The sequence below is a fragment of the Aptenodytes forsteri genome, unplaced genomic scaffold, assembly GCF_000699145.1.
Source record: "Aptenodytes forsteri isolate BGI_AS27 unplaced genomic scaffold, ASM69914v1 Scaffold2, whole genome shotgun sequence".
NCBI lineage: Eukaryota > Metazoa > Chordata > Aves > Sphenisciformes > Spheniscidae > Aptenodytes > Aptenodytes forsteri.
Window position 1 is genome coordinate 11,050,600 of NW_008795695.1, and position 12,688 is coordinate 11,063,287.

General features: G+C 38.3%; 1 protein-coding gene across 1 annotated transcript in view; it reads right to left on the reverse strand.

Moving 5' to 3' along the window:
- DSCAM (DS cell adhesion molecule) overlaps positions 1 to 12,688 on the reverse strand; it is a 416,982-nt gene that overhangs the window by 32,631 nt on the left and 371,663 nt on the right. Inside the window, exon 28 of the mRNA XM_009283090.1 lies at positions 5,566 to 5,596. Coding sequence (XP_009281365.1) covers positions 5,566 to 5,596 — 31 coding nt within the window. The remainder of the gene's footprint in view (positions 1 to 5,565; positions 5,597 to 12,688) is intronic.

The window sequence follows — 12,688 nt, forward strand, 5'->3', positions numbered from 1 at the left end:
TTTCCCCTCTTCAGAGCAAGTGCATGGTATTAATTTATTGCACATGACAAGCAGTTAGATGAATGCACAGTGTTGAGGGATTTGGTCTATTCTTTATCACTGGGGATCTCCTGGAAATTTCATATAGTTTTCTTCAAGTGTTGTCATATAATGAAATTAGCAAAAACACTTTGCAAGACGGACCTTTTCTTTCATTCCTCATGAATATGACTAAAGAAACACACAGCTGATCAAACAGGTTGGTAGGAAAATGATGTCTTGAGTAATTTCTAATTATTTTTTTAACTTTTCATTAGATAAATTCCAAATATCACTAGAATTGATAAATGAAAAAGCAAAGTAATAACTAGGGATTCCATTAATAAACTGCATAAAATAAACGAAGGTTTTAGTCCCATTGATGTTCCAAGACTAAAATTGCAAATCTTGTTTACATTCATGGATTATTTCTAATTGATTGATGCAATATTCTAAAAAAGAACATAAAACAATTATTCTATCATCATGCAAATTGAAACAATTACATTTTGAAGTTTGTGTACCAGAAAATGACTTCTTCAATGAGCTGCCTACCGAAAGCAAATGAAAATGCATAGTAAAACTGAGTGCTACAATCATTTCTAATACAGAGCTTGCACCAAGAAACCTTCGGACTGCACTAAAACCTTTTTGCCCTTTTAGATGTAATTACTCTTTGGAGGAGAGGAAATATTTGCAAATACTTCTTTATGCAGGGAGACTGAGGAAAGTTAAGACAAATCAGCCAGTAGTGTGATCCAAGTGCTCACGCTTCAAAGAGCTTTAAAATCCAAGTGGAGGCTCATTTTCTAGTGCAAAATAGCTGTAGATCACTTGGTTTAATTCTCCTTTGGCAATGAATTATTGTTGTTAATGGAATCAGCAGAGGACTATTAAGCTGCTTGATGATAAGCTCACTTCTTCCCTGAGTGCGGGCCTCTACATAGGAGATTAATGCATGTGTGATGAGCCCACACCTCTAGACAATTTGCCTTAACTTCCTGCTGTGACTCCATGTGAGCAAGACCTAACTATTGCAGGTTTGGAGGTTCTCCTAGAGTCCTTTTTAGCAGGAATTTCCTTGCCACGTGGTCAGTAATTCTGCTCCAAATCCACAAGTGAGATCTGCAAGGCACACAGGTATACCTCTCTGGCTGATTCTTACCTTCTGGCTTTCCCTGTTCTTGTGGTCCCCAGCATTAACATTATCTATGCATCTCAAACTTTAACGTCTCTGTCTTTACCTGGGTGGTTAGGTGGCACTGCTGCTACCATGTACAGATGGATAGCTGAAATGCATTCAAACAGCCTACAACTGGTGCCTCATTTAATCATTATGGAAGCAAAATATCAGGAGAGCTACCTGAGGGCTGCCAGACTTTTCTCCATATATAATCAGTGGAGAATAGTAGTCACAGTGTCTTATTAAGCACATAAATTTTCAATGACATTTAGGATCCTAAAATGCAGATAAATTCCACTCTGACATTCTCAAAGTCTCTGCAAAGTCTCTGCATGGATTAGATGCCACTGTCCTATTGGTTTCCACTCAAGTTGCTGAAATGTTAGGAGAATCAGAGACTAATATATTATCTGCATGCTTGAATACATGCCCTTGAAAAGTTGGACTACTTTGGGCTTGTCCAAGATCATAGAGCAAACCTGTGATCAAGTAGGAAACTGAATTTCTGAGGTCCAATTTTGTGTAATAATCAATAATCCAATAGTTGTAGGATACATGCAGATATGTATAGAATCTGTGCAATACATAATTGAGTCTAATAAATGCATCATTGCACCCCTCCTCCGCTCACCAGGGATGCAGGAGACAAAGGGATCAAATCAGACAACTTCCTCAGAGAATGCAGACCCCAGAATCCTAGTGAGAGCTAGAAGCTCTTCTGCAGTGCGAACACTCTATATTCCTACTATTGCAAAGTACTCAGCCACGCAGAAAGTATTGTTTGGACCACAGGGAGCAGGAGGACAGTTCCCCAGGTTTGCAGTTATATTACTCACCTGCCAAGAGAGAATTCTGAATCCCATTCTTGGCTCCAGGGATAGCTTTATGCAAAATACATGGAAGGTCCTTTAAGCCAGAACTGGAACTCAGTCCTCTCTATATTCAGGAAAATTCCCTACTATGCTCAAGAGTTATGCCTTGTTTTGTGTGATCTCGCTTCTTGTCCTTACTGGTCTAATTAATTCTCCTGTATGCAGCAGCACGGTGACACGGAGTATCCAAACACAGAACAGGCAATTGGCAGTAGCAAGAGGATTGCTGCTGATTAGGATGCTATCTCTTTCTGGCTCAAGGAATTTTGAATTATTTTCTGTGGACCACAATAGCTCAACTTTCAGGTTATAAAAACCTAAAGTGCCAACAGCAATTAAGTGCCTCTAGGACTTGGCAGCGAGGCAAAGATTTTTAGGATTGCAATTTTGACATTTGGTGCCCAAGTATTTTCTAACGTAGGAAAATTCAGGCATCAAAGTATTATAACACTCTGGTGGATGAGGAGTCCAATGATTAATTCTTTAAAGGGAGGAAACATATCTACCTATATTTTCCTTAACCTACAGATATAAAATTCCCAAACTTAAACATGTGCTACAGCTATTCTTTACCTGTCAGTCCTTATAATGATCTGTGTATAATACAATTCATTCCTTCTGGTTCAATGAATCTCTGAGCTCCAAACTGTTAGAGACTGGGTGCCTGTCTGGGGAATGAGTCAGTATGCATTTGCTGTAGTCTTTTACTCTACCAAGGTGTCTGCTTTTGGCCGCTATGAAAGACACATACTTGGGTACATGGGCCTTTGGGTCCGATTGAGTACAGCTTTTATGTACAGCCTGTGGATAAATGGGCCTTTTTCCAGAGGAAGTACAATGTATAAGGTATTTTGAAAGAGTGTGCATAGTTAAAAGAATACCCCCTTTTAAATAATCTTTCTGAATCTTCAATAAAAAATACTTACTTGAGTGACTGAAAATATCTGTATGCACAGGAGAGGGTTAAACCTATCAAGCTAGTTATGTAAAGGGATTGAATATGGTGCTCTGTAAACCCAAAGTCATTCTGGGTCTTTGGCAGAGAGTCAGGCCACCTCACGGTTTCCTGATGTCTACGCTGGTTGCTGTAAAAACATATGGAAAATTAAATCTTGTAAATAGTCAGCCTGACAGAGGAATATCTGGGGAGAAAAGATTCCTCACTTTGTGTTCAAAATTAGAAAGTTCAGTCAATTGCTATACTGATTCACAGTGAACTGTTGCAAAGAAGTTGGCTGGACCGACACTTTCACCCAAAAGAAACATAAAAAAGCTGTGATTGTACAGCAGCAGGGATTTTTACTTGCGCGATTAAGATATCAGCAACAAGTTGTGCAGCTCCCATTAAACTGCTAACTTCTGGGGCTTATCCTGCTGCCCAGACATTTGACTTATACAGCCAAAGCCAGCAACTTTGTCAAAGCAAAGACTAAAGCTCCATTCTTAATCTGCTTTACACACGCTCATAAAAATCTCAAAGGGAAAGATACACAAAGCTCTCTCCATCCCTCACACCTTCCTACCAAGCAGGGAATCATCTTTTCTGTTCTCTGTCCCATACTTAAACAGCAAGGCATAACCCATGGCATACCCTCTTTCTTGATATATGTATCATAGCAGATTTTGGTGAAAACGAAAAGATACAAAATATCAGGAGCTTTATAATATGTGACTATTGCTTTGGAGAGGGCTTATTATCCTTTGATTATTAACATGCTAAATCTTCAGGAACATCTAGTGACGATGGGTAGCTCAGGTTTCGGTTGGAGGTATTTCACAGATTTATCACAAATGACAGAGCATTTAGCCTGTAGAAAGCAGGCTCCCCACAACAGCATCACTTTAAGAGCTCGAAGTTATGATGCGTCTGCAAATGTAGGCCTATATCCCCTACTTCCTCTAAAGTCTTGTTGTAATAGTAATGTGCCTTTACTCACACTTCCAGAAGAGAAATATAAAATACGACTATTTAATAAAAACAAGATTATTTGTTAATAAATGAGATGGGAGCAACTGACTTGATGATCATATTTTAATGCTCATGAAAGGAAAAGCAAAGAGAAACGGTGGCAGATGAGTTACCTAGAAAAACAGCTCTGAACTAAAGGCTGGGAAGGGACCTGACTGCTCTCTGCGTTCATCAGGCAGGGAGGGCAGAAGCAGCTCTTTAATTTGAAGGTCAACATCAGCAGAGGAAAAAATGGGTCAAAACTGGGCACTTAAGTTGGCAGTTTGATAAAGTTTTCTAAGCGTCAGAGGAGTGAGACTCTGAAATGGCATTGCAGAGGCGGCGACAAGACTAGTGAAGCTAACCAGAGTTAAGGCAGAGGTTTACCAGTTTTGCAGAGGTGTTATGTGTGGTTGTCACTGGGACTGAATACCTTCATCCAGGAGTTTCAGCCTGTCTGTACTGGGTTTCTTTAGGGAACAGATTTGCTGCATATGCTAATCTGTGCTGTTTTCTGTGACATCGAAAAACATCAGAGCATATCTTCCTGAAGTTGCTTAAACCTGCAATCTGCTGCTAGCAGGGGTTTCTAACCAGCAGATAGGAAGGGTATGACCTGACCTGCATGACCAGTCTTGTTAACATCAGTGGGACTATTCAGATGTATTTGCAGACTGATGGCGTAGAGCTGAGTTTACACTAAAACCATCTGTCACCATGCCTTTGGTAAGTATATTCTTATAATAACAGGTGAAGTATACGAGGGGTGAGGAAGTTTAGCGTACTGTTTGTTTGGTAAAATATCTATGACATTCTCAAATTTGTTGCTTAAAAATAAAAAGATTTTCTAGCAAACCAAAACTCATTTGAACTTAAAAATAATCCCTTGGTGATCCCATTTTCAAATATATGCAGCAGTTTTAAAGTTCAATATTTTCCCCAGACAAAACAATAAACATTGAAGATATGAAATTTCCATCTTTGAAAGAATCGTGGTGCCAGAGTAGTCATTCTGTTGCAATTCAACAACTGAATTAGATTTCTGGATGCTGAGCCAATGGAACAGAACTGAAAAATAATAAATGAATTTACCTGCTCTTCTATACCTTTGGGTATAAGCAGCTAGCAATAGTGAATTACATAAATATAACCGTAAAGTTTAGAGATATTCGCATCCAGGCACTTACTGCCTTCAATCAGATGGTCTCTGAAGAGCAATTACATTGGTACAGATTATGAAAATGTTTTTCTGAATAGGAAAAATGTTCAAACGGACCTACATAGCTTCTATAATTTAATCTACTAACACAAGAGTTCTGTTTTTTACCATTGTATTCCCTCACAGATACTGTCCACAAATTGTCTTTTTTTGCCCGTTTCTAAACAACGTGTCCTAGTTCTTAACAAACAGTCAAATGGTGTGTTTTGAAAAAGAATTTAGGAATAGAAGATTTACTTCTCCGTTTGTCCCTCTAATAATTTTCAAATATGATGCCATAGTTGACAGATATTTTTCTATTTAAAAACATTAAATCTATTCTTACCTCATAAGCATTTCAGCCAAACTCTTTGCATCTAGAAGAAAATAGAAGAAATGTCATCACAAATGAAAATCTATTTGATAGATGGATTATTAGGAAGTAAGTGATTTGAATTAGCCATGTGTAAAACCACTGCTGTTTCTCAGATCAGTGACAAGAATAAAATAATCTCTAAAACTCCCAACTTTTGCTGAAACTGCATTTCTGCCCCAGACAGCCCTGTTTAGTTCCTCAGTAGCACCAAAGATGCTTAGAGAAGTACAAGCTACTGTTGGCTTAACTAGAAAAAACTACAGAAACTTATCAGAAGGAGGAATGGTTTAACAAATAACGGGGATCTCTGTTCCTTCATGCCATGGTTAGCAAGTCAACAGGTGAGGAAGGAAGAAAAGGCAAGAAGACAGAAATGTTGACATCCGTCTCGGCAGGAGGCAAACCCAAGCTGGATGAGCGGTTGCCAACCTGCCCTTTCCAAACCAAACCTGACTGCATGGAGGTCTGAGCAAGGGAGGTCTCCAAGGAGTCAACTTGTTTGGTTGTTCTCAAATATGAATGCTTTTCCACTAGCAATAATTCAAAACTACTAGTGGGTCTTCAGAGGATAGTCTATACACAAAACAGGAGGTGGCTTATTCACGCATGGCTCAGCCCTGCAAAACGGGGCGCTGCTGAAGGAGAAATATTCCTCCTGTTGTTGTCATTGCTGATATTATTAGCACAAAATCCTTTGGGGATGTAACTATTCTGGTACTTATCAGATCAAAAGACACAGCTGAAGGGTGGTTCACCCAGTGTTCTTCAGGTAGCTTTCTGTAAAACTTTATCAACATAATATAACAAGTTCTGTAGTATTATTCAGCAAAAAAAGACAGCTATGTTTTATTCTCCTGTAGTCTGCTGACTGCATGGAGGTCTGAGCAAGGGAGGTCTCCAAGGAGTCAACTTGTTTGGTTGTTCTCAAATATGAATGCTTTTCCACTAGCAATAATTCAAAACTACTAGTGGGTCTTCAGAGGATAGTCTATACACAAAACAGGAGGTGGCTTATTCACGCATGGCTCAGCCCTGCAAAACGGGGCGCTGCTGAAGGAGAAATATTCCTCCTGTTGTTGTCATTGCTGATATTATTAGCACAAAATCCTTTGGGGATGTAACTATTCTGGTACTTATCAGATCAAAAGACACAGCTGAAGGGTGGTTCACCCAGTGTTCTTCAGGTAGCTTTCTGTAAAACTTTATCAACATAATATAACAAGTTCTGTAAGTATTATTCGCAAAAATAGACAGCTATGTTTTGTTCTCCTGCAGTCTGCCGCTAAACAAACTCAGTTAAAAATGCTGACTCCAGAGTCCTTAAGTATATCACACAGCAACAAAGCAGCCTTTTGTGCAACCAAGTGAAGCAAATCTGAGAAGAAAACAATTCCAAGTTCTAAGTCCTCAAGCAACTCTCCTGTTATGTGAAATTTTAAATTTCTTCTTTTATCTGCTGCTTGTAAATCTACCAGCACCTGCCAAGACATTTACTGAATTTGTATTTGTTTTCTCCATCTCAACTTTTTTATTCCTTAATCACCTCTTGGGTCTCCTAGACCTACAACAATTTCCTTGCTTGTGATCCATTAAATATCCTGCTTTTAAAATTCAGAGGATGCAGGCAGAAACAAACCACCATCTTAATGCATCGCTCTGGCTATATTTGTATTAATTTTTAAAAGGAATGGACAAAGAGCTCATTTTATTCATAAAAAAACCTCAACAAAACCCCTTCCATCCACTTTCTACATTCTGTTTCTCTGATGTTGTGTCAACTTGCCTGCCTTAAGCTTTATTCCTCACCTACTACTGGAGAAGCTGAAATTCTGTACTTCCTCTAGGTCTGTTTGCTCCACTTCTTTATTTTTAACCTTCCCCTATCCCTTATCAGCACAAAGCGTGGCAGATTCCTGGTGGAGGGAAGGACTCCTCATCTGAGATGTCCCATTTAATCCAAACAGTGCTCCATTTAGGCACTCAGACTTTCTATTTTTCACTTTGTTTGGGATTGCCTTTTGCTGTTAATACTCTTATAAATGGTACTTCATAGTAGATGACAATGTCTTTATCATCAGTCATAAACCAAACTACCACTGCTGCTGCTCCCAAATGACGTCAGAGAGAGTTTTGCTACTGCCTTCTAAGGACGCAGGAAGAGACCCAGTTCTTTTGAAGAATAAAAAAAAAAAGAAGCTCTGGTTCCAAGTCATGTTTTTTTTCAGCAAACTTTATGATGCTTCTTATTATTCTAGCAGCACTAGGATCATGAAGAGCCTATGCAGACATTCTCCCTCCGGCACACATAATAAGTGTGATTTAATAAGCAAATATTGTTTTCATTCAGCTAGCAGTTTTTGTGAAGCAATTGCTGCCTCCTTAAGTGAAGACTATGAATACTTGTGCAAGTAATTCACAACTCAAGAAAAGCTGAAGGGACAAAGTTGAAGGTTGCTTGGCCCAATGTCATTCAGTTTGCTTCTTACATTTCTTTACCAGGATTAAATGACAAACAACCTCCCGCACATGTTCTCAGATGCTGCACAGCATATAGCTGAGTTCCATGCTGCCTCTGGAAAAAACGTTACATTCTCACCATTATATGTGGCACATATTCAAATGCTCATTAACATATATGCATTCTTGGTCAATGAGGTGCAAAGGAGATTGTGCATCTTTGGTCAAAAATAACATGAGGCATCATGCAAGATCACGTTACATGTCAAAAGGTGAACGGGGAAGTACTGCAGAAAAAAAAAGTAACTCCATCAGCAGGGTTTAAATGTACTAATTATTCAAGCAGATTTTTACAATGGTCAGCAGCATTACTGTAGTTAATGATGGCTGTACTGGGCACGCAGGTTAGTGTAGGACTGGACCAAAACAAATGTCCCAAGAAGATAAGGGATCTTCTCTATCTGTCAAAGCAAAAGCTAGGAGCGTAAAAGCAACTGAATATGATAACAGTGTGTCCAAAACATCAGATACAGGGGTAATGCTAGTTTCACAAATGAATGAGTATAGACCACAGATTGTAATGTGTATTTCCTACATTACACTTTTGATCAGTAAATTTAGAATACTTCATAAAATGAGTCAGTAACTCTGCCACTGTCCTATCTCCCAGATTTCAGGTGGGGAAAACAGGGCTCGGGGAGGCCATGAATGACAGAGTGAAGGGGGCTATCTCCCGCTCCAGCCAAGCATCACCCCATGCCTTAGTGAAAAAGACAAACTGCTCCTCACTGTGGGTTTGACACATGACTGCGTCAGGCACCGACCCAGCGACAGCCCTCACTTCCATTTGCTGGGGCAGCCGCCTTTAAAATGCTTAACACATTTGGCTTGCCCCCTGGGAAATCAGGGGCCACGATACAGTTTTAAATTGCATGCTGCCACTTCTGAACTATCGTGCCACGCTGATACTTTCTGCTTGGATTAAGGTGAGTTGGATTTTAAAACAAAGGGAAAACTATTACGGTAGTAGTGGAGCTAGGTTAATAGTAAGGAGAAAGAGTGGGAAGTCATCAGGTTTCTCTTATAATATATGCTGACCTACTGAATGGCTGCATCAGCTCCAGCAGTCAATTGACCTTCTTGTGACCTGACCTGTGGAACTACTAACTGGGCAAAAAGCAGGGCTTTTCTGAAAACTATGCTTTCTTTCTAAACAGAGTACTCCTGGAGAAATAAATCTTACTGGGCATGACACAGGAGGAAGACAAAGGTTTACCTGTCACTAAACATGACATGACTAAACTAACATGTTAGCATGTTTACATGCTAAAACAAGGAGTAAAAGGATTAAGAATGGAGAGACTGCTGTTCTTATGCTATATTTTACTCCACAGAAACTGGAACCACAACCCATTGTCTATAAGCACAGATACAAATGTTTGCATGCAGAATGTACTGCAAATAAATCTGCAATTCCCACGCCTCTTTGTCAAGCAAGTTCAAAGAAAACACACCTCCTGGAACCACAAAAGCAAGAATTATGTTTGTAACTTGTATAAATTCTTTTAGAAGGTCCCACTGTGGAAACTATTATTTCTGATGTAGACTAGAGGAAAGTCGATGGTAGCATCATGATTTAGGAAAAATGAGTCCTGTGCCTCAGAGAAACCCCACCAGGCAATACATATCAAGTGATAATGACAGGATTTCAATTTCAAAATTAATTCAGACGAAAGTTGAACACAACAACTACTAAAGCAAGACATTTTTTTTTTGTTAGGCGATCAGAAAAACTTGCACACAGGATTTTTTTAGAGAACTTACTAAGGAGTGGTCTGGAACAGCAATACTGATTGTCAGTAAGACTTTTAGAACATGAAGTAATCTTCAGAAGAGCAGAAAATGGCTAACATGGGATCAGTTTTCAAAAAGAATGAACAAAAAAAATCTGAATTACTGAAGTCCTATCAATCTGACCTTGGCAATGAGCAAAATGATGAAAAAAATGGAATGAAACTTGGTGAAACGAATTAAAGGAGATGAAATAATTGAGGTCAATCAATATAGGCTTGTGGTCAATCAGCCACGTCAAACAAAGTTGATTTTTTTAAAATGAGATTAAAATCCACTGAGAATTGATGACATTGGAAAAACTCTCACTGAGATATGATTAAATAGCATTAAAATATTATATTTATATTTCTCTAGAGCAAAGTTTTGGTACCTCAAAATATTTTAATAACAAAGTTGCATGATGCAAAATATTAAAACAACAACCATTTTACATAGGTTTCAACATATTCAAAATGCAATTTTAAGAAGGCAGTCATTGTTTAGTATTTCTTTTCATCATGCACCATGGGACATCACACTTGGTACTTTTATCAGTGGTCTGGACTAAATGAAATAATATCTGATAAAAGTTTGAAAATGACACAAGAATTAGGCAGCTAAAATACAATGAAAATGCCAGGTCATTAAGGCATAAAAATCTGGATCGTCAGGTAGGCTGGCCACAAGTTAGCAAGGTATCTGTATTAGTATAAGGTCATATATCAAGAATACAAGCCATAGCTACACAATGGAGAAAGTTATCCTGTTGCACTGCAATCAGAGAATTGCCAGGTGATCTCAATGGATAAGATGTTAAAAGCAAACTCTTAAAATAATGCTGTACCCAAAAAGGTGATCCTTGCAGATATAGACAGAAGACCATAAAGGGAAAGAAGAAAGGCTGTTACCTCTCTATCTGATGCTGATATGTCTGTTGCTGGTATACTAATTTCTAGCATACACAGATGAGGAAAGCTACCTAAAGATTGCAAAGGGGCGAGATAAAAGCCTTGAAATTAATAAATGATGGGAAAACTACAGAGAAAAATTAAAGAAGATTCATCTGTTTCATTTACCAATAAAAACATGAAGAAATTACTTGGTTACCACCATGTAAAAGGAATATCCTCAGAGACTGAAAATATGATACAAAAAAGAACTCCAGTCCCTGTATGGCAGACAGAAGTGTAACAGGACCAGATGGCTGGGACGTCGAGCTGTAGCTTGATAAATTCAGATAAGAAGTGAGACGCAACTTTTACAGAAATGGTAGTTAAATACTGATGACTTTTATCAAAAGTACTGATGAATTCTTTGTCACTGCTTATGTTTAAGTGAAGATCAGATATTTTTCTAAATTCCTATATTCTGAGACGAAATAATTCAGAGAAGTCTTATGTTATGCAAAAACCATACTGGCCAGTCATCATCAGCCTTCCTTAAGGGACTGTAACTCAAGAATCTATGAATACTTGTAAATTAACCATGAAAAACTAGATATGCACAGCCATAATTTCCTGGAGTCAAGGAGCTCAAAATATCGAGAAGTCTTTTATGCAAAAACCATACTGGCCAGTCATCATCAGCCTTCCTTAAGGGACTGTAACTCAAGAATCTATGAATACTTGTAAATTAACCATGAAAAACTAGATATGCACAGCCATAATTTCCTGGAGTCAAGGAGCTCAAAATATCCTGCTCGTTACTGGATGGAATTCCACAGTATTTCTGAGAAGATAAGATAACACTTTCTTCACCCTTAACCCACCACTTTTTTGATGAAAAGAAACTGCACAGAGGTAAATGACTTAAAAGATTTCGAATGACAAAGTTATTATACAAGCTAAAGCATCCAGATGCCCTGATTTCCAGAGCTGTGTATTAACCATAAGGCTAGTTGTCATCTTGATCTACAAATTTGCCCATGCCTAAGAGCCCTGAATCTCTGTCTTTTTTTGTAAAAACATCCAAAATATTGTTGCAAAAGACAAAACGAGACCCAGAAGAGAGACGAGTAGATGCTAAGGTGAGATGGAATACGCAGGGTTGGCCCTGGCTTTAATATATGTCATGATCATATTTTGGTTAAAATACAAATAACTGAACGATTTGGTGGCTCTTGGAAATGATTAGACTTATTTTTGCAGATGATAAATCACTTTACTATTTATTTAGTGTGTGATTTGAAAGGCTTTTTCCCAAATACCTTCAGTGTAAGGTCTGCTGTCATGTGCTAGTGCAAAACCTACAGGGCCAAGTGCAGAAATGGCAGACTGCAAGGGTCGAAAACCTGGCTGTGGCTCAGCCAGGGGTATTTACTAGAAGACTGAACAAATCTTGAACAAATTTACAGATGTAAAACTTATTCACATAGCAAACTCCTGAATTTGAATAGGATTAGAGAAAAGTACAGATCAGCGACAATGAAAGGTCAGTGAACAATGAAATGTTGCAATAGTTCTGTTATAACACATCATAGGGAAAAAGATGTGGTAACAAATCTGAGAATATCTGGTTGTGTTTTCTAGCCTACTAACATGTGACCACTTTCATTTTATAATTTGGGAATCATGGTTTGCATCTGCTGGAAAACTGAAATCCCCCCATCTTCAGAACATCTGGTTTTACCCTTCAAAAAAAAAAAGATTTTAGGTTATGGAGGCCATTCACAAGGGCAACAAACAACAACAAAAAAAAGGAAAACAAACAAACACCAACACATGAGAATTATTTTTTTTTCCCCATGCAAAATAATAACAATGGATGCAAAAGTAATTTTTTAGAAACTTACTACCAAATGAAA